General features: G+C 42.8%; 2 protein-coding genes across 2 annotated transcripts; both read right to left on the bottom strand.

The window, feature by feature from the left end:
• Positions 1–303: 303 nt before the first annotated feature.
• Positions 304–12,348, bottom strand: LOC120030893 (ras-related protein Rab-11A-like). Its single transcript, XM_038976403.1, has 5 exons — positions 12,014–12,348; positions 9,182–9,377; positions 8,486–8,679; positions 7,546–7,626; positions 304–2,127 (listed from the first exon to the last, which is right to left on the bottom strand). The coding sequence occupies exons 1-5, from the start codon at positions 12,051–12,053 to the stop codon at positions 1,988–1,990; spliced, it is 651 nt and encodes a 216-aa protein (XP_038832331.1). The 5' UTR covers positions 12,054–12,348; the 3' UTR covers positions 304–1,987.
• Positions 12,349–13,775: 1,427 nt separating this feature from the next.
• On the bottom strand, positions 13,776–19,903 carry LOC120031154 (ras-related protein Rab-25-like). The gene is made up of 5 exons (XM_038976754.1): positions 19,643–19,903; positions 16,104–16,299; positions 15,212–15,405; positions 14,699–14,779; positions 13,776–14,421 (listed from the first exon to the last, which is right to left on the bottom strand). The coding sequence occupies exons 1-5, from the start codon at positions 19,677–19,679 to the stop codon at positions 14,294–14,296; spliced, it is 636 nt and encodes a 211-aa protein (XP_038832682.1). The 5' UTR covers positions 19,680–19,903; the 3' UTR covers positions 13,776–14,293.
• Between the last annotated feature and the right edge of the window lie 197 nt (positions 19,904–20,100).

Here is a 20,100-nt window from a genome sequence, read left to right as displayed (position 1 = left end):
TAAAGATCCCATGGCACTTATCGTAAGAGTAGGGGTGTTAACCCCGGTGTCCTGGCTAAATTCCCAATCTGTCCCTCAACCATCACGGTCACCTAATAATCCCCAGTTTACAATTGGCTCACTCATCCCCCTCCTCTCCCCTGTAACTATTCCCCAGGTCGTTGCTGCAAATGAGAACGTGTTCTCAGTCCACTTACCTGGTAAAATAACGGATAAATAAAAAAAAAATACAGTAACTCCACAGTATGTCATTTTTCATTGAAAAGTAGGCACATGGTTAAGGCATTAAATAAGAAGCAAGACTTAAGAAATTACATTTATTTATACATATGCAATCTAAATGTACACATGAGAATTAACATTTTAAAAACCTAACCTTCACCACCCAATTTACTATTGGGAATGCTACAAGGAAAAAAACTCAGCAGGATAATGACTGTTTACACTGTTGACCTTCAGCTGTGGTAATGGCACCCTGAAACTTTCCCCACACCTCCCCTCTTGCCAAACTAGCAGATCTATAAGGGCTAGTATCCTCCCTAGTGCTTACTCTTACCAACCTACTAACAGAACTACACACACCCAGAAAAAAGATAACCATACAAAGAGACCTGGGAAACTCTTAAGGGATATCCCAGAAGGCATGATACGGTTCCAGTTACATACAGTGGATAAGGGGTGGAGGAGTTCATTTACAGTAAAACAAGCCAACTTGTGTACATCAGAGACGCAGCAGCAGGCAAGGCTGAGTGCCCTTGCTACCCATCTCTTGCAACATGAGCTGTCCATCCATCTAGGACAGCAGGCCGCAGGGAGGGCTCAACTCAGAGACCATGGTATATGACCACCACTCCAACCAATATCCCCTCATCACCCTCACATATCTCCAGTCACGGAGAAAGCGACAGCAAATCAGTTAAACCGGAAAAGGATGGTTCACGGTGATAAAGGATAACACCCAAAAGAGCAAGACTGCTTTGTTAGCAAAAAAGACATAGGCCTATGTGAGAAATATTGCTGTGCACAAAGTACTTTGTAATGGGTTTCAACAGGGAGGAGGAAAATGTTGATCACAAAAAAATCTGAAGAGCAAACTTTATTCTGTGTAAAGACTAATAGGGAAGTCGAAGAGCACTGATAAAATGGACATGAAAAGTTCTCCAAGGACCCCCATTTTGTGCAGTTTAGATTGGCCTGACATTCGACCAGGAACATTTGGGATGAGATGGCTTAACTCCTCGTTTCCCCATTAGCCAAGAGTAGTTACATTTAATAACTCCATCATAAAAGGATTTGATTACCAGTGAAATCAAGAACAAAAAGAGAGGACACCAGTCATATATAGTAAGCAGCTTAAGATCAAACCCACCCAGTGTTGCATGTTAGCACAAACAAGACCTCAATATAGTGTTAAATAAATATCATTGGGACAAACGCAAATACGTTTGGGAGGAGCTGCCTGACAATGGAGAGGTGGGGGGGGTTACACTTCAGTGAAGTCAGGTCTTCACTGCCGAATCTTATTGCCCTTTTCTGTGCTGGGGAATTGGGTGTTCACAGGCTTATTAAATTGAAAATGGGCAACGACCGACTCAAACCCAAGAGTGTCTGAGGGGGGGGGGGGGGGAATCAGTTCACAATGAGTGAGACAAACTGGAAAGATATGGCGGACCATACCCTAACATGCTAAATTTCTCAATTCATGTAAATTAATTCAATTCATGTCCTCTTTCATATTTAAAACCAATCAAGCCAAGGCGTAACCATAAAGCTTATTGAATTAGATGGGGACAGACTTCTCAGAGGAAACAATGCATTGAGGCTATGGAAACACTTGGTTGCCCCCCTTGGTCTCACTGTCCTTCTGTCTCCCTATGCATCTCTCCACTTGTTTCTGTCTGCCTGTATCCTTGTCTCCAGGTTTCTCCTCCTCGTCTCCCAGTCCTCCCTCCCCGTCTACCCGTCTGTCCCTGACGGTGGTGAGGCCTCAGTTGTTCTGGCAGCAGGCACTCGACTTGGCAGCGTTCTGCGTGGGCTGCACCGTGATCGGCACCACATTGGAGTTGGGGGAGAAGTCGGCGTCGCTGCGGCCCGTCATTTGCCTCTGGGACACAATGTTGTAGATGGCTGCAGGAGACGGACAGACAGACAGGTGAGGACACAACAGTTGCTGTTGGGTTGTTGGGTGATGAGAAAGGGAGAGTTTCATCAAAGACTACAGTGGATACAAAACAGAGAACAAGATGGTCATGCAATTGGGACCTAACAGCATTTGACTTTACAGGGTTGTGTAAATAAATAACAAAACAAACATGAAATGGAGACAAGCTATCATAGAAACCAGCAGCACCCCGTGGCTCCTGGGGATTGAACTTCTGCACCTTCCCTAGGATTACTCTTGAGTCTGGCACGCAAAACTAACTTCAGACTGACCCATACATGCCACTGACTGGCTGGTGAATCGCAAAGTCAGTTCCCTGCCTCTAAATCAGCAAGAGATTGAAAAGAACAGACAAGACAACCTCAACTAACCCTTGACCTGGGATTTCAACCAGTAGCTACAGTCAGCATGCTTCCCGGGTCAGGGAGTCTCTAGTTCAATTCCTGTGCTTGAGTACTGCTATGCACTCTGTTGTTCTCTCTTAAATGAGCTAATTAGAACTTTCTATGAATAACAAATTTGTTGAAGAGTAGAATTACTAAGTGTGCAACTTCAGGCAGCGGGAATTATATGTGGAGGAGGAAAGCAGAACACAAATAGCAGGGAGCATGCTGACAGCCCTATATCAATTGATTTGAAGGCCTCACTCAGTGAGGCTTGTTCCTCAGACACTCTTGGGTTTGAGTCGGTCGTTGCCCATTTTTTATTTTACAGCGGCCATGCATTAACAAGGGCCTTTCTAAGGTGTGGCTAATACGTCAATGCCTCTCAGTAAGTTGCTTTTGTAGAGGTACTTAATGTGAGTTGTTCTGAGTATGAGGGACTAAATTGTGTCTTTGTAAAACGATGAGACATCTGGAAAGAAGAGCTAAACTACTTCTATGCTCGCGTCGAGGCAAATTACACTGAAACATGCATGAGAGCACCAGCTGTTCCGGATGACTGTGTGATCACGCTCTCCGCAGCCGATGTGAGTAAGACCTTAAAACAGATCAACATTCACAAGGTCGCAGGTCCAGACGGATTACCAGGACGTGTACTGCGAGCATGCACTGATCAACTGGCAAGTCTCTCCCTGTCCGAGTCTGTATAACCAACATGTTTTAAGCAGACCACCATAGTGTTCTTGGGCACAGGGACTAAGGTAACCTTCCTAAATGACTACCGACCCGTAGCACTCACATCTGTAGCCATGAAGTGCTTTGAAAGGCTGGTCATGACTCACATCAACACCATTATCCCAGAAACCCTAGACCCAGTCCAATTTTCATACCGCCCAAACAGATCCACAGATGATGCAATCTCTATTGCACTCCACACTGCCCTTTCCTACCTGGACAAAAGGAACACCTATGGTGAGAATGCTATTCATTGACTACAGCTCAGCGTTCAACACCATAGTGCCCTCAAAGCTCATCAAAGGACCTTGGGACTAAACACCTCCCTCTGCAACTGGATCCTGGACTTCCTGACAGCCCCCAGGTGGTAAGGATAGGTAACACATGCGCCATGCTGATCCTCAACCCAGGGGCCCAAGTTTGGCGATGACAACAGTGGTAGGCCTGAACACCGACAAGACAGCCTATAGGGAGGTCAGAGACCTGACCGTGTGGTGCCAGGACAACAACCTCTCCCTCAACATGATCAAGACAAAGGAGATGATTGTGGACGACAGGAAAAGGAGGACCGAGCACGCCCCTATTCTCATCAACGGGGCTGTAGTGGAGCAGGTTGAGAGCTTCAAATTCCTTGGTGTCCACTTCACCAACAAACTAACATGGTCCAAGCACATCAAGACAGTCATGAAGAGGGCACGACAAAACCTATTCCCCCCTCAAGAGACTGAGAAGATTTGTCATGGGTCCTCAGATCCTCAAAATGTTATACAGCTGCACCATTGAGGGCATCCTGACTGGTTGCGTCACTGCCTGGTATGGCAACTGCTCGGCCTCCGACCGCAAGGCACTAGAGGGTAGTGCGTACGGCCCAGTACATCACTGGGGCCAAGCTTCCTGCCATCCAGGACCTCTATACCAGGTGGTGTCAGAGGAATTCCCTAAAAATGGTCAAAGACTCAAGCCACCCTAGTCATAGACTGTTCTCTCTGCTACGGCACGCGGTACCAGATCGCCAAGTCTAGGTCCAAGACGCTTCTAAACAGCTTCTATCCCCAAGCCTTAAGACTCCTGAACATCTAATCAAATGGCTAACCAGACTATTTGCATTGCCCCCCCCCCTCTCTTTTACACCACTGCTACTCTGTTATTATCTATGCATAGTAACTTTAATAAATCCACCTACATATACATATTACCTCGACTAACCGGTGCCCCCACACATCAACTCTGTACCGATAGCCCCTGTATATAGTCTCGCTATTGTTATTTTACTGCTGCTCTTTAACTACTTGTTACTTTTATTTATTATTCATTTTTTAAACTGCATTGTTGGTTAGGGGCTTGTAAGTAAGCATTTCACTGTAAGGTCTACATCTGTTGTAGACGGCGCATGTAACTAATAACATTTGATAGCTCACATTTGTATTTCAATGTACATATTGCGACCAGACCAAAAATGCTTTAGTCATTTCATGGCAAACAGCAGATCTGATTGAGGCTCACACAAAGTGTCATTGTCTGAGTGTGCCAATTACAGATGCTTTTGACCTTAAATGTCAGGTACTGTTCAATTTACTGCAGAGTAATCTTACAGTAGAGGCCTCGTAATAACCTGGATTTTGCTGCCATCTATTGGTGGAAGATGAGTCACCACTGAACAAATGGACTACAAAGCTCTCAGAGTACAAAGAATTGATATATATATATATATACTGCTCAAAAAAATAAAGGGAACACTAAAATAACATCCTAGATCTGAATGAATGAAATATTCTTAAATACTTTTTTCTTTACATAGTTGAATGTGCTGACAACAAAATCACACAAAAACTATCAATGTAAATCAAATTTTATCAACCCATGGAGGTCTGGATTTGGAGTCACACTCAAAATTAAAGTGGAAAACCACACTACAGGCTGATCCAACTTTGATGTAATGTCCTTAAAACAAGTCAAAATGAGGCTCAGTAGTATGTGTGGCCTCCACGTGCCTGTATGACCTCCCTACAACACCTGGGCATGCTCCTGATGAGGTGGCGGATGGTCTCCTGAGGGATCTCCTCCCAGACCTGGACTAAAGCATCCGACAACTCCTGGACAGTCTGTGGTGCAACGTGGCGTTGGTGGATGGAGCAAGACATGATGTCCCAGATGTGCTCAATTGGATTCAGGTCTGGGGAATGGGCGGGCCAGTCCATAGCATCAATGCCTTCCTCTTGCAGGGACTGCTGACACACTCCAGCCACATGATGTCTAGCATTGTCTTGCATTAGGAGGAACCCAGGGCCAACCGCACCAGCATATGGTCTCACAAAGGGTCTGAGGACCTCATCTCGGTACCTAATGGCAGTCAGGCTACCTCTGGCGAGCACATGGAGGGCTGTGCGGCCCCCCAAAGAAATGCCACCCCACACCATGACTGACCCACCGCCAAACCGGTCATGCTGGAGGATGTTGCAGGCAGCAGAACGTTCTCCACGGCGTCTCCAGACTCTGTCACGTCTGTGACATGTGCTCAGTGTGAACCTGCTTTCATCTGTGAAGAGCACAGGGCGCCAGTGGAGAATTTGCCAATCTTGGTGTTCTCTGGCAAATGCCAAACGTCCTGCACAGTGTTGGGCTGTAAGCACAACCCCCACCTGTGGACGTCGGGCCCTCATACCACCCTCATGGAGTCTGTTTCTGACCGTTTGAGCAGACACATGCACATTTGTGGCCTGCTGGAGGTCATTTTGCAGGGCTCTGGCAGTGCTCCTCCTGCTCCTCCTTGCACAAAGGCGGAGGTAGCGGTCCTGCTGCTGGGTTGTTGCCCTCCTACGGCCTCCTCCACGTCTCCTGATGTACTGGCCTGTCTCCTGGTAGCGCCTCCATGCTCTGGACACTACGCTGACAGACATAGCAAACCTTCTTGCCACAGCTCGCATTGATGTGCCATCCTGGATGAGCTGCACTACCTGAGCCACTTGTGTGGGTTGTAGACTCCGTCTCATGCTACCACTAGAGTGAGAGCACCGCCAGCATTCAAAAGTGACCAAAACATCAGCCAGGAAGCATAGGAACTGAGAAGTGGTCTGTGGTCACCACCTGCAGAACCACTCCTTTATTGGGGGTGTCTTGCTAATTGCCTATAATTTCCACCTGTTGTCTATTCCATTTGCACAACAGCATGTGAAATGTATTGTCAATCAGTGTTGCTTCCTAAGTGGACAGTTTGATTTCACAGAAGTGTGATTGACTTGGAGTTACATTGTGTTGTTTAAGTGTTCCCTTTATCTTTTTGAGCAGTATATATATATATATATATATATATATATATATATATATATATATATATATAAACTAAAGAAACGTTTGGTATGGCCGTTAATATAAGATGTGTGAAGAGGAGACCTTTACTTGGACTAGCAACTCTTTTTAAGCCTTTTAAGTGTTAGAGTAGGCCAGCTCTTTCACAAGATGGCATGATTCTGTGTGCACTACAGGGTGAACACAAGTTGCTTTGGGGCAATTTCACTTCAAAAATGTATACCAAACAAAAACCATTGATTTTTTATGCATGCTAATGACACAATACATTATTTACCATTCATTTCTAGTGGGCATAAAATAATCTGAAACAACCAAAACCAATGCATAAAGACTAATTTTAACAATATCCACAGAACATTTTACAAAAACATTTACAGGAAGAACTGCACAGATACAAAGTTTGGTAATAATAAAAACTGAGATTTTACTGTAATTCTGCAGCTTCCAATAAATGTTATTTTATAATTTACTGTATAAATTGTTAAATGTAGTTACTGTGCATAGAATTGTATGGTTTGTTAATCTTTTAAAATCAATGTTTTTTGTTTAGCATACATTTAAAAGTAAAAATTGGAGTCGGGGCAATTCCATCGTTACAGAATTACACTTTGTTAAAAACCACAAACAGTCCCAGTGTATATGGTAGGCAGTGTTGCATGGTATATTTAAGCAATAAGGCCCGAGCGGGTGTGGTATCTGGCCAATATATCACGGCTAAGGGCTGTTCTTAAGCACGACACAATGCAGAGTGCCTGGACACAGCCCTTAGCCGTGGTATACTGGCCAGATACCACAACCCCCTGAGGTGCCTTATTGCTATTATAAACTGGTTACTAATGTAATTAGAGCAGTAAAAATTACATGTTGTCATACCCATGGTATACGGTCTGATATACCACGGCTGTCAGCCAATCCGCATTCAGGGACTGAACCACCCAGTTTATAATGTACACTAACCTGTGAGAATAGTCTGGAAAGCCAGCTCCACATTAGAGGAGTCTAACGCCGAGGTCTCCAGGAAAGACAGTCCATGCTTCTCTGTGAAAATGGAGAAAAATAAATAAATAAATAATTTGCAACAGCCACCACAGTGTAAGCTAACTGATAGAGCAAATAAAAATGGCATGATGTCGGTGACCCTTTGTAGTAGTGCTGCATGAGCCAACGCCAGTGACAAATCAATAGCAGAAATTGAACGAGAGCCTGTGGTTTCACATGGCATGCTTGTTTACTCTACACAATGACGTCTTCTAGAACAATTCCATTCAATTATATATATATTTATCAGACACTCTTATCAAGAGCAATTTACAAGTCAAAGTGTATTCCATGCATGAAATAAGACTCAAGGTCATAAGTAAACACTTGAAACATTATGCAGAGCTACAAAGAAGAAGTGTGATAAGCTGGAAATGTCACATTGGAGTGTGGAGAGAAGCTAAAATCACAATGGAGTCAACTTGACTGGCTTTTTTTCTATTGCTGGGTATGTGAATTCAGAACCATAGGCTGTTAACCACTGACAGAGGCAGCCTGATGGGCACTCGTCTCCACATCAAAGAGTAGCCCCTAAGGGGAAAGTAGACAGTGGAAGGCATTCCCTTGTCCACTGCGAGGCTCAAGTGCATCACTTTCCCCAGATTATTTTTGGAATGTGTTTAAAATGCCCTTATTCCAATTTTGAAAGCGAGATTATGGACATATTTACCAAAATATTGGTATTGTGTTGTTCAGATTGCCGTATCTCTATGTCTACTGCTATTGTGAATAAAAAAGCTAAAATGATTGAGGGAGAAACAACTCTCCTGTACTGTCCCCTTGGCTTGTAATGCTGTGGAAGAATCAGCACAAACAGATTAACAAGATGGCTATAAAAAACTAGTTGATGTGAGGATACCTGCCAAGGCCTTGGCCTCATCCGTGGGCACGGCCCTGAGGTGGCGCAGGTCACTCTTGTTTCCCACCAGCATGATGACAATGTTGCTGTCAGCGTGGTCCTGCAGCTCCTTCAGCCAGCGTTCAGCGTTTTCATACGTCAGGTGCTTGGCGATGTCGTACACCAGCAGAGCCCCCACTGCCCCACGGTAGTACCTACACAGAGGACAGGAGGGAAATAAGTTTTACTGGGAGCAGTGGTGGACAGAACAGCTGAGCATTAGCTGAGCATTGGCTGAGTCAATGGAGTAGTAGATATAGTTTGTCATTCCCTACATGAAATGCTATTGCATACATCATAAGCAAAGGACTCAAAGTTGTCAACAAGATGAGAACATTTGAAAATTAGCAGAAGTAGGCTGGAATGTGCAGTACGCACAAATATCCTCAATGGCTGGGTTTACACAGGAAGCCCAAGTCTGATATTTTTTTCCATTGATTGTCATTTGACCAATCCCATCAGCTCTTTACACATCAGATCTTTCAGAGCTCATTTGTGAAAAGGATCTGACGGGATTGGTCAAATGACCAATTAGTTAAATAAAGACCCGAATTGGGCTGTCTGTCTAAACACTGCAAATATGTCAAAAGGTGCCTGCCTGGCAGACAGATGAAAAACAAACAAATCTCTATGTGTGTGAGCAGTGTTAATACTCACGCTGAGGTGATGGCTCTGTAGCGCTCCTGTCCTGCAGTGTCCCAGATCTGGGCCTTGACAGTCTTGCCCTCCACATGGATGCTGCGCGTGGCAAACTCCACCCCAATGGTGCTCTTGCTCTCCAGGTTGAACTCGTTGCGGGTGAAGCGAGACAGCAGGTTACTCTTCCCCACTCCAGAGTCCCCAATCAGCACCACTGAAGCACGCAGAGAGGATCGAGGGCATGAGTCAGACAGACACCACCAGAATAACAATACATTACGCTACCCACTGTACAGGGGTCGACAAACAACTTATTTTCTACGATGTAGGAACAGGAACACTCAGTAGGGATAAAACATGTCTGACAAAAAAAATTGTGGTAGAAGATATGACAGCTCCTGATTGGGTCGCACCATGTGTCTGCTGTTCTGTTAGTGATTCATGGTCTACTGAGAGGGCCTGACTATACTTGACTGTAGTTCAATAAACAATATGTGTTTTTACTATACACTAAGCCCCATGACGTGAAGTTTCGACCTTTGTGAGGTAGCGCCTAGGCTAAGTATTGTCATGAATGACCGAAGTTTGATTTAATTGACCAAGAAGATGATGCCTTGTGTAGTTCAGCCTATTCACTTAGCAGCACCACCACTGAACCATGCCCTTATGGGCCAATTAAACATTTGGCACCTGTTCCCGTTGACACCCATTCATTTCCAAACACAAGGCGGGGTGTTGGGAAAGAGGATTTTACAATGACTGAAATCCAGGTGAGTCAGGAGGAAAATCCTAACTCATAAACTCACCACCCTGTTATTAGGAAATAGGAACTGATTGTGTGTTGATGAGGCCTTATTGACAAATGTCCTACTCCCACAGAATGTAGGCTATGTCAATCATACAAGCTAAGCATGGAACCTCATCACATGAAAATGCTACAGTGGAGCAAAAGACAGTTAGAAACGTGCCTACCAATTGACGATTGTGCTGACTGACTCAAGCTAGGAGAACCTAACAAAAGTAAACTTGTTGCACAGGAAATCCATTGGCACCTCTTCACATCAGTTAGTCCCAGTTCTCATGTTACTAAGTAGTTCCAAGAACATCCTTGTCATTTTCAAGAAGGACTCTGAACTACAATTCCATTAGACTAGCCTATCTTCAGGTCACGCTATCTGGTAACAGTGATAATACGGTGGCAGAGGAACTAACAGCAGCATTATGCAACTTTCAGTGTACTTGTCACCAGAAACATAATATCACCAATTTAGGCTACGGTATTGTGTAGGCTGCATTCCAGAGTTCTAAAGATACAACCATTCTACAATCATTGTTCTATTCTTGGACGCCATCACTACATAGCATAGGCCTAAACAGTGTAGTCTAGCTTCCTTAAAAATCCAAATTCTATTTCCCAATACAGTATAAGGAAGTTATTTTAAGTAGGCCTATCTTATCTGGAAGTCGAATCAACAAGAGAGCATATGTTATTTGTAAAGAGAGCACTCAGTAGGAGTCCTTTAAACAAGAAAGCTGGTCAACTTGCTGTGCAACACTTACAAGCTCCTAGTCGGGAGCAGTGATTCAACCACTCACCTGACTGACTCATGCCTAAACACTGAGGGTGCAGTAAAGAAAGCAATTAAAAGCAGGAAACTGGAGGGGGAGGAACCTACTGGTTATGTGACCTACTGACAGTCCTCACTTTAGGCTCTATGGGGCAGTGCATTCTAGCTGTGTAATCTAATCTATCTTCACTATGGTCAGAGGCCTTCTGTATAGGGACAGACACAGACAAACACACACACACACACACACACTCACTTGATTCATGCAGGTCTTTCCAGTTTGACAACATGTTTGTTTGGGGTTCTACATTTGAACAAAGGACCCCGTGCACTTTATTTCCCTTGTCCAGGACAAAACAACCCACGAGGGAAGTAGTTAGTGTAAGTGAGTACAGGGGAGCAGTAAGTATCCACTATCATTGTAACATACCAATTGTTGTTGTATTCTTACAAATGTAGGCCTACACATTCTCTCTCATATGTAGGCCTAACAATAGGCTACAGTGCATGTGCACAGAAAAGTCTGGGAAAGGTACGACTAAACAACATAGAACATAAGGTCGAGACAAGTCATGTTGAGTAGGGGCCAATAAGATTTCACTCTGTGCTATCTATGAATTAGGCCACGGTCATCTTTACTCCACTTCATTCAGATGTAAACAGATCGTGGAGATGACTGCTTTCTCTAAACCCAGAGTGACCCACCACACCAGGTCAATGGAATCCCTACAAACAGAATGGTACTTAAAGGCTAAACCATGTGGTCACTGGTCACCTTGGGGCAATCGGTTTGAGTAAATGTAGTATTTTGAGGTGTCATCCTGCCATAATCAGTGGGCTATATGACTCCTGTTGACCAATACTTCCTCTCCTGATGATTGCGTCATAGGCCCACCACAAGATGACTAAACAGATGCCACTTAATGGATAGTTACTTGGTGCTTATTAACTGACAGTGTTTAGTGCCGTTGCAATCAACTAGCCTACTACACAATTGTAGCCATATTTCTACTGAATGGAAACAATAGTTTCAGCAATTCAGAGTGAAGTTGTTACTGTAACTGGTACTGCTACGCATTTCCTCGTGTCATTGAGAACTGATTTTGGCAGCGCTCGTTACATAGTTGCAGCAAAACACTCCGAATAATTATGACAGGGCGGAAGCGGCGACAAAAGAAATGTATTACATTGAAAGCGGTGTAGCTCTGAACCAACTGTAGGTCGAAATCACTACACTCAAAAAAATGGCAATGTCCTAGTAAAGTATCGTAAACACACTCACCTTTAAAAAGATAGTCATATTCGTCTTCTCTATTCGTCATTTCTTCAACGTTTCTACCTATATAAATGTGAAATGTTCAAACCCTCCCGTGGTGGTTTCTCTGTTCAATTCGACAAAACTTCTTGACCATTTATCTCGCGACCGACCGCTTCCTTAGAACGAACAACCGAATCAAAAAGGTATATTCGCACTATGTCAACACCTCTAATATATTATTCGACTATATGTAACCTATTTGACTGAAATGTTTAAAGACAACAAACTATCTTTCACAAACTTTCGACTCCTCTTCCCCACCACTTGTAATGTGCCATTTCCGAGCGACGTAACGTCGAGTCTCTAGCCCCGCCCTTTACCCAGTTTCGACTGGCCAATCGACGACTGATACCTGTCACTGACTTTCCTGTGATTGGTCTACATTGTTGTCATTCATGATTTGCCTCCACTGATCCTACTCATCGCTTCTTGGGTGACGTCTTCAGTCTCAAGCTTTCCCAGGTATGCTGATGCCGCGTTCAAAACACCTGGGACCTCGGAAATCTCCGACTTCGGACTCCAGTGCGTTCAAGACAACTGGGAACTACTGCACACAGCTCGGACACCCATGCATACCCCACAAGACATGCCACCAGAGGTCTCTTCACAGTCCCCAAGTCCAAAACAGACTATGTGAGGCGCACAGCACTACGTAGAGCCATCACTACAATGAACTCTAGTCCACATCAAGTACTCATGCCAGCAGTAAAATTAGATTTAAAAAACAGATAAAATACATCTTATGGAACAGCATGTGAAGCCACACACATATAGACACATGCGTACAAACACACGATAACATACAAACCCTGTACACATGGATTTTGTGTTATATATATGTGGTAGTAGAGGCCTGAGGGAACACACTTAATATGTTATGAATGTATTGTAATGTTTTTAAAATGTATAACTAGCTAATGTGGAATCATAATAAATACAAATACAAAACTCGGAAAAAACGAGTTCCGACTGGGAAAAATATTTTTGAACGGTCATCCAACTCGAAATTCCAGGTCGGGAACTCGGGCCTCTTTTTACAGCTCCGACTTTCGACCTGAAGATCACTGACGTCAGGATTTGAACACGTTTTTTCCGGGTTCCCAGTTGTCTTGAAAGCACCATGAGCCTCAGGTTGATCCTTGGCACGGTATCATAATGACGTCACGTGAACTGTAGGCTATGCTTATGCAGCTAAATATATGCAATTAATATATACTTCTTTGTCAATCTGGATGTTGGCCTATCAGCCTATTTATTGTATTTTTTGCACCTTGGGTCTGAAAAAAGCACTACAAATTAAATGTATTATGATTATTATAGGTTTAGCCAAGGGCTACTTATGAGATCAATATGGTCAATGTCTGATCATTAATGGGATAACTTCATTAGATTCAAAAGTGATCCCCACAGATGGAAAATGTAGGCTATTCCATTATATTCTCATCTATCAGTTGCTGTTTGTGTATTATACTTATTGGCATATGCATTTTTAGATGTATTATAATGGAATGTGTGTATGATAGATTGGCTATTATTGTGAAGGAAATCAAATGTAAAAAGTGATAATTAAAAGGCAAGCAATAATGAACCTAGCATTTGAGTGCAAAAAAATATTCCTGTATTGTTGTAAAATCACCTCACAATAAGAATAAGCCGTTTTGGAACAATTTAAGCATAGAATAAAACAATTACATGTTACTATACATTAAGTAAACAGAGCACAAACAACAGTGACAGCAAATTTAATTAATCAAGCTTTGTGTAAAATTATAAACATGGTTTTGGCACCTGTTGTCCAACCTCACAGTCACTAAAAATACAAATATTCTGTACATCAGTTGACTACCTTTTTTTCAAAAAAATGTTTATCCTTCCAAGCAAAGTTGAATCTTAAAAGTTTACACAAAATCTTTGTTTGAGACATTTTTTATATTCAAATGATTTCTGGATTCTTTGGGGAAATGTATCATGGACCTCCAGCCATGTACATACATACACATTACATCATCTTTAGGAATGGAAAACTCATTCTGTCTGCCACCATGTAAATGTGTCACATCAAAGTGGTCTTGCTCAGCATCATTCTTTTCAATCAGATGTGCACACTTTTGGCACAATAACTAGAGGAAGATGGAGTGCTCTATACCACATGAGGTCGTAATAGGGGTGGGTGGGTCAGGCAGCTCCATACTGCTCGACAGTCACCCCTTTGAGCCACCCCCCCACACTGGGTGGTTTGTCCCATCAGAGGTTCCTACAGCAGGGCTTCTTCTCTTCAGGGTCGCCTGCAGCTCTGGGGACAGGGCTGGCCAGAGACACGGCACTAATGGACCCCCGGGTCACCTCTTTACTGCTCACCTTCCTGTGGATCTCTGATGGAATAGGCACAGGGATACAGTATGAATTCTGGTGCAACAAACAGTGACAAAAAAACATTGACCACAAACTGCCAGTGACACAACTGCTTACACAAAACAAATGTGGCACAAGCATTTTGTTCTGCAATGCCAACTTTCCACTCAGTTTTACGGATGAATTACTGAGCATTGATTGCGCTACTATTACACCAAAAAAACAAGGTTAGCTAGAGAGCTAAAAACAAACAAATCGATAATAGGGTTGGTACTGTAAATATATAAAGTAAATTACCTCCAAGGACATTTTGGAATGCCGTCTCAACGTTTGTGGACTCCAAGGCTGATGTCTCTAAGAACAATAGGCCATTCTTTTCTGCAAAGAGCAAGAATTACAGAGTATTTTCTCATAATTTAGGTTTGTCAAATTTGGGGTGAACTAGTGACTCAAGCCCAGTGCTTGACATGGACTAAAATAGACTCTGGTACTCATTTTGGGTGCCGGTACTGTTTATATTTACAGTAGGTGCAGGAGCTCAACAATACCTTTGAACTAATATTCTATTTGAGGAACAGGAGCTCAAGCAGTAGAACATTTGAGGTGCCGGTATTCAGCTCCCAAGTCAAGCACTGCTCAAGCCTTGGACCAATAAGTTTGGACCAATAAAGTCTATTGGCCGATTGGCTGTTGTGAATATTAATATATTAGGAATGCAAAACCACAATTCACTATATAAGGGAACAACATTTTGAAGTTAAATGCTTTGTGTTTATCCTAGGATATATTCATTGTGCCTGGCAGCTGTACCCGCAAAGTCCTTGGCCTCCTCAGTGGGCACTGATCGCTCTGACCCCAGATCAGTTTTGTTGCCCACCAGCATGACTACGATGTGAGGGTCTGCATGATCATAGAGCTCCTTAAGCCAGCGCTCCACACTCTCATAGGTCAGATGCTTGGTGATGTCATAGACCAGTAGCGCTCCGACAGCTCCTCTATAATAACTAGGTAGAAAATATGAAAGCAAAAGAGGTGATGAGATAAGTCAACACCTTACCAATAACCTGATGTTTTTATTCATATTGATACAGTATGTGATGGGTGATGCCTCTGAGTATCCATATCCCATGTTTCTCTTGAAATGCCATGTAGGCCTCCATAGTATGATACATGATTGAACCGACGAAAGATTTATAATATTCTAATAGACTTGTTTTTTGATTACAGAAAGACATTTCTAGGGAAGGAAATGTACATGAGGGAATTATTCAGTAAAGTAATTACTAAACTCTGGACAGAGAAGAACTAATCCTGCAGTGGTATAGCATATCCTCAGATTTGTCTTGTCATTAAATTGAATGGACACAGTTTTATTGTTTTGAAATGTGTTTCCATGCCATTAACCCTTCCAGAGTCTTTACAAAAGTCAGAGAAGAAGTCAGAGAAGAAACATGTTTGAGTCTGGATGTTTATTGAGTATGTCCAGCCAAATGGATATTTAGACCAAAATGCACAAGTAGTAAATGTCTGGAACAGTGAACCTGCTGTTTGTTCCTCCAGGCTATCTGGGAAAAATGTGAAACCAGTGCCTGTCCACGTGGCGTGTTTGGGCCTATAATACCACCCAAGATGCCCACACAATAGTGAGAAATGGTCCCTTTGTGTGTGTACGTGGGTCCACAGTTTCACCCAGAGTACTCACGCGGAGGTGATGGCCCTGTACCGCTCCAGCCCAGCCGTGTCCCAGATCTGAGCCTTGATGATGAGACTTTTCAGTTCAATTGTGCGTGTGCTGAACTCCACCCCGATGGTGGTGCGGCTGTCGTGGTTGAACTCGTTCTTGGTGAAGCGGGAGAGCAGGTTGCTCTTGCCAACGCCGGACTCACCTATCAGAACCACTGGAGAAGAAAGAAGGGGGAGCGAGAGGAGGGAATGAGTTCTAGTGCACCAGAAAGATGTTTGAATATGTGCTTTACATCCCCAGTGACTCCCTATTATGTGAATGAATGGTATGTCTATCATCTAGAAAGGGGACTAGGCGTGTTTCATCCTAGACATAGAACACTTTATTTTGCCATAGTGCAGACGCACAATAGTATCAGGCGTAGAACCTCAAGGTGCCATTTCAGGGCACAACACATATGGAATTACAATAATGAGAGTAAGTAATGGTTTTTACACACAAAACAATGATTCTTCAATGTATCTCTTTCTTTACTGTTATAATCTCACTCATGTCATCCCATTGATTAATACCAACTCATAATTACAATAAGGCTGCTCCCTGAACTTCATGCACATAGTGTAACTCTTAGGTGAGGCCTAGGTGTGTCCTCAAACAGCCCACTCAATTTCACTAACCCTACCCTAAACCCTCAGTCTTAGTCTGCTGCTCATTGTTCCCATTATATCATTAGGACTCTCTTCACAATGATGTTCTATGACAGAAACAGCACCACACCCGTGCAAATGGTTACTGGGCTAATTATGTTAAGTGAGGAATGTAGAACAAACCATCTGAGAAGTAGCATCAAAATCATGGCTCAGGTGTCTTTAAAATGAATTATCATGCTTGTTCGTATTAATTATAATCCAGGAAATGGGAGCTAATATGTTATTATTATGCTGTGTAGGTTAAGAGATATGTAGTATATACAGTGATGGGTCAGTTGTTGAAGAGAACCAAAGGAGAACCAGCGAGGATGGGATTTATTGCATTGCTCTTGGGGAATTTCCTGTAATGAAACAGGCCTTCAAAAGAGGAAACGACTAAAAAAAATCTGGTGGTACAGTTTACGCTGATACTTCCCTATATCTATCTTGCTGTGAGCAATCAGTCTACTGAGTCCAAACAGAAGAGGTACAAGGAACAATGAAGCCCCCTTGTATGTTTCAGTGACTCATGTGTTTGCTTATAGAGTGTGAGCAGCTGACTCAGAAAGCCAGCCTTGGCTTACTTGACAAACATATAGGAAAATATGACCACAAGACACAATAACACCATGATTTCAACACAGCCGACTGAGCTGAGCCAAACACCAATTCCTGCTTTAATCTCAACCATGAGAATGTGAGCTGAACCAAGATAGGCATCCAAGTTCCATGACGCACCAGTAAGGAAGATCTAAGAAGTAAGTACCCAGGAAACCAAGAATGTGAAAAAGAGCAGTGTGCAGAAGGTTAAAAAAAAAGTGTGACATGTTTATTTAGTACAGTCACCTAATACATATTATATTTATTGCCCTCCAAACCACAAGTGGGGATAAGATTTTGTAACTTTTATTTAACTAGGCAGGTCAGTAAAGAACAAAATCTTATTTACAATGACGGCCTAGCAACAGTGGGTTAACTGCCTTGTTCAGGGGCAGAACGACAGATTCTTACCTTGTCAGCTCGGGGATTCAATTTAGCAACCTTTTGGTTACTGGCCCAACGCTCTAACCACTAGGCTACCTGCTGCCCCAAATATGCAAGTATATGCAAGTATTGATTCTCTTCCCAGCATGCTGATTTAGGCTACAGAGCTTTTAACAGGCAATACGTTATTTTTCAAAAGCAAAAATGTTGGGGTCATTCCTGTTCATGTTCCCAGATTTACATTATAAAGCAACTATCCGGTTTCTGAACCTAGGTTAGATTTAACCCGAGGTGTAAAACAGGCAGCAGGAAAGAATGTTTGCGAGATGTTCTACTTTGGTTTGTTTTGGCTAATTGTTCACTCCATTGGCAGATCATTGTTCTGCTTTTAGTTTTTAGTAGGTGAGATGAAAATGTGGCCATTTCCCCTCCCATACTCAGTAACCTCTTATGCAAACAAAAACCCTGGTTTCCATGGCAAATAGGACAAGAGGCCTTGAAGCACTCTACTGGCCTGGTTTGACTTTATTCTGAGGAAAAAGGGGATTATGTAAGTTGCAGAAAAAACTCCCCCTCATGTAATAATTTAGTTTTACTTCAATTGATTTATGACTGAGCAGTTCCCTCATCTTATTTACATACAAAAGCTGCATTTACTTTTAGACAATCAAAGCAGGGAATCATTTAGATTTTACTTCATGATGTCTGGATGGTTTCAAAAATAAAAAGTTATAGTAGAATTAGGCCTAGTCCTTCGTTCCAGAATGAATGGCAGAAACTTACATGTGGATCAGTGAAAACACACAAAATTTGACTTTGTCACCTTCCCCCTGGCCCAACCAACTGGGTTTTCTTGTTTCCCTACCGACAAATCACTTCACCTCATCATGCACAACATCACCTTCTCTACCATGCCTGCAGCGTATAGGACTTAGTAGGTCATTTAGTGTAATAGTACACATGTTTCTCTAGTGTGACTATAGACATAATGGAAAGAGTGATAGGCTCAAACATTCAGGAACGTGTTTTCCTGGAATGACATTGACAAGCTTGTGAAACTCACCACAATATCAGTTGGGGGTCGAGAATGTATTCAGTTACAGAGAAATAGCATTCAAGTTCATAGAAATAGCAACATTCTTGAAGTAGCACTGTACTGACTTGTAAAATACCAACAGTAGCTTATTAATGAACCTCAAGGTTAGAGGCATTCTTCAAAGTACTGGGTAAAACTCCTAGACCTGGGCCTGTATCCACAAACTGTCCCAGAGTGGGAGTGCTGATCTAAGGTCTGTCCATACAGGATTATTCTTCATGACCTAAAATGCTAAACCAATCCTAGATCAGCACTCCTACTCTGAGACGCCCTGCACTACAGGACTGGCGTAAACATAATTGCCAATATTTATTGAGTGCATGCACTATGCAAGACAACTTGCTTCTGAAACAGGGTGTGTCCTAGACTTTTTCTGTAATTTCAACACAGTTGAGAGTGACCTGCATCCTATCTGTGTGGTAGATGTGTTACTAACAATCTACTGTGTGCTTTTGATTCTGTGCTGGCACTTAGTGTGTGTATGCTAAGGCTAGAAGCTAAGTGACAGAACCCAATGGTTGTCTGTACTGAACAACACTGCACTAGCTCTAACTACAGAAAAAGTAGGTTTCAGAGTCACTCTGTTGACATATACACTATATCATTATTGTGGCTCAGTTAGTAAAGCATGGCACCTGCAATGCCAGGGTTAGGAGTTTGATTCCCATAGAGGACCAGTAAGCAAAAAAAGTCTGACAATGCATGCAATCACTACTGAATAAGAGTGTCTGCTACATTATGTAAATGTAGGACATCAATCTGTTAAATGTGAAAGAACATGGACTCACCCTTAAAGACAAAGTTGTAGGCCTCATCTGAACCCATGATGTACCCCTTCAGTGGTGCCACAATGTGAAGCCTTGTCTTCAAGTCCAGCTCTCAAAGTGTGAGGGGAGAAAGGAAAGATGACACTGGCCCAGAAGCCACTCACCCTAATCTTCAGATTTAAAAGAGCTGCACAAATACTTTGCAAGTCACCTGTCCCCCTCTATGTTTAATATAAACTTAGATTGTTTACAAGGAACTTGCTCCGCTGTGTCATAAGGTAGTTCTGCTGAGGAATGATGGGGGTTGGGGGAGTGGCTTGGTGTAAGTCTATGGCAGGTTGAACAGGTAGAACAACAGCATGAGCAACTGTATGAAAACAATTGCTACATGCCACCTGCTGGACAAACCAAATGATTGTCTTCAGGAAATTACTGTTTCCCTATCCCTTTTTCATGGTGAGAGAAAATCATTGCTTCCT

This window comes from Salvelinus namaycush, chromosome 37 (genome assembly GCF_016432855.1).
Source record: "Salvelinus namaycush isolate Seneca chromosome 37, SaNama_1.0, whole genome shotgun sequence".
Taxonomy (NCBI): domain Eukaryota; kingdom Metazoa; phylum Chordata; class Actinopteri; order Salmoniformes; family Salmonidae; genus Salvelinus; species Salvelinus namaycush.
The sequence above is the reverse complement of the archived record's forward strand: the minus strand, read 5'-3'. Positions and strand labels throughout refer to the sequence as shown.

Coding starts and splice junctions, on each gene's coding strand:
- LOC120031154 (XM_038976754.1), bottom strand. CDS start 19,679: ATGGGTTCAGATGAGGCCTACAACTTTGTCTTTAAGG. Junction 14,780..15,211: donor GGAGGCCAAGGACTTTGCGG/GTACAGCTGCCA, acceptor TGCTCTTTGCAG/AAAAGAATGGCCTATTGTTC. Junction 14,422..14,698: donor ATTCCAAAATGTCCTTGGAG/GTAATTTACTTT, acceptor CTATTCCATCAG/AGATCCACAGGAAGGTGAGC.
- LOC120030893 (XM_038976403.1), bottom strand. CDS start 12,053: ATGACGAATAGAGAAGACGAATATGACTATCTTTTTAAAG. Junction 8,680..9,181: donor TACAGAGCCATCACCTCAGC/GTGAGTATTAAC, acceptor TCCTCTGTGTAG/GTACTACCGTGGGGCAGTGG. Junction 2,128..7,545: donor TTTCCAGACTATTCTCACAG/GTTAGTGTACAT, acceptor CGTCTCCTGCAG/CCATCTACAACATTGTGTCC.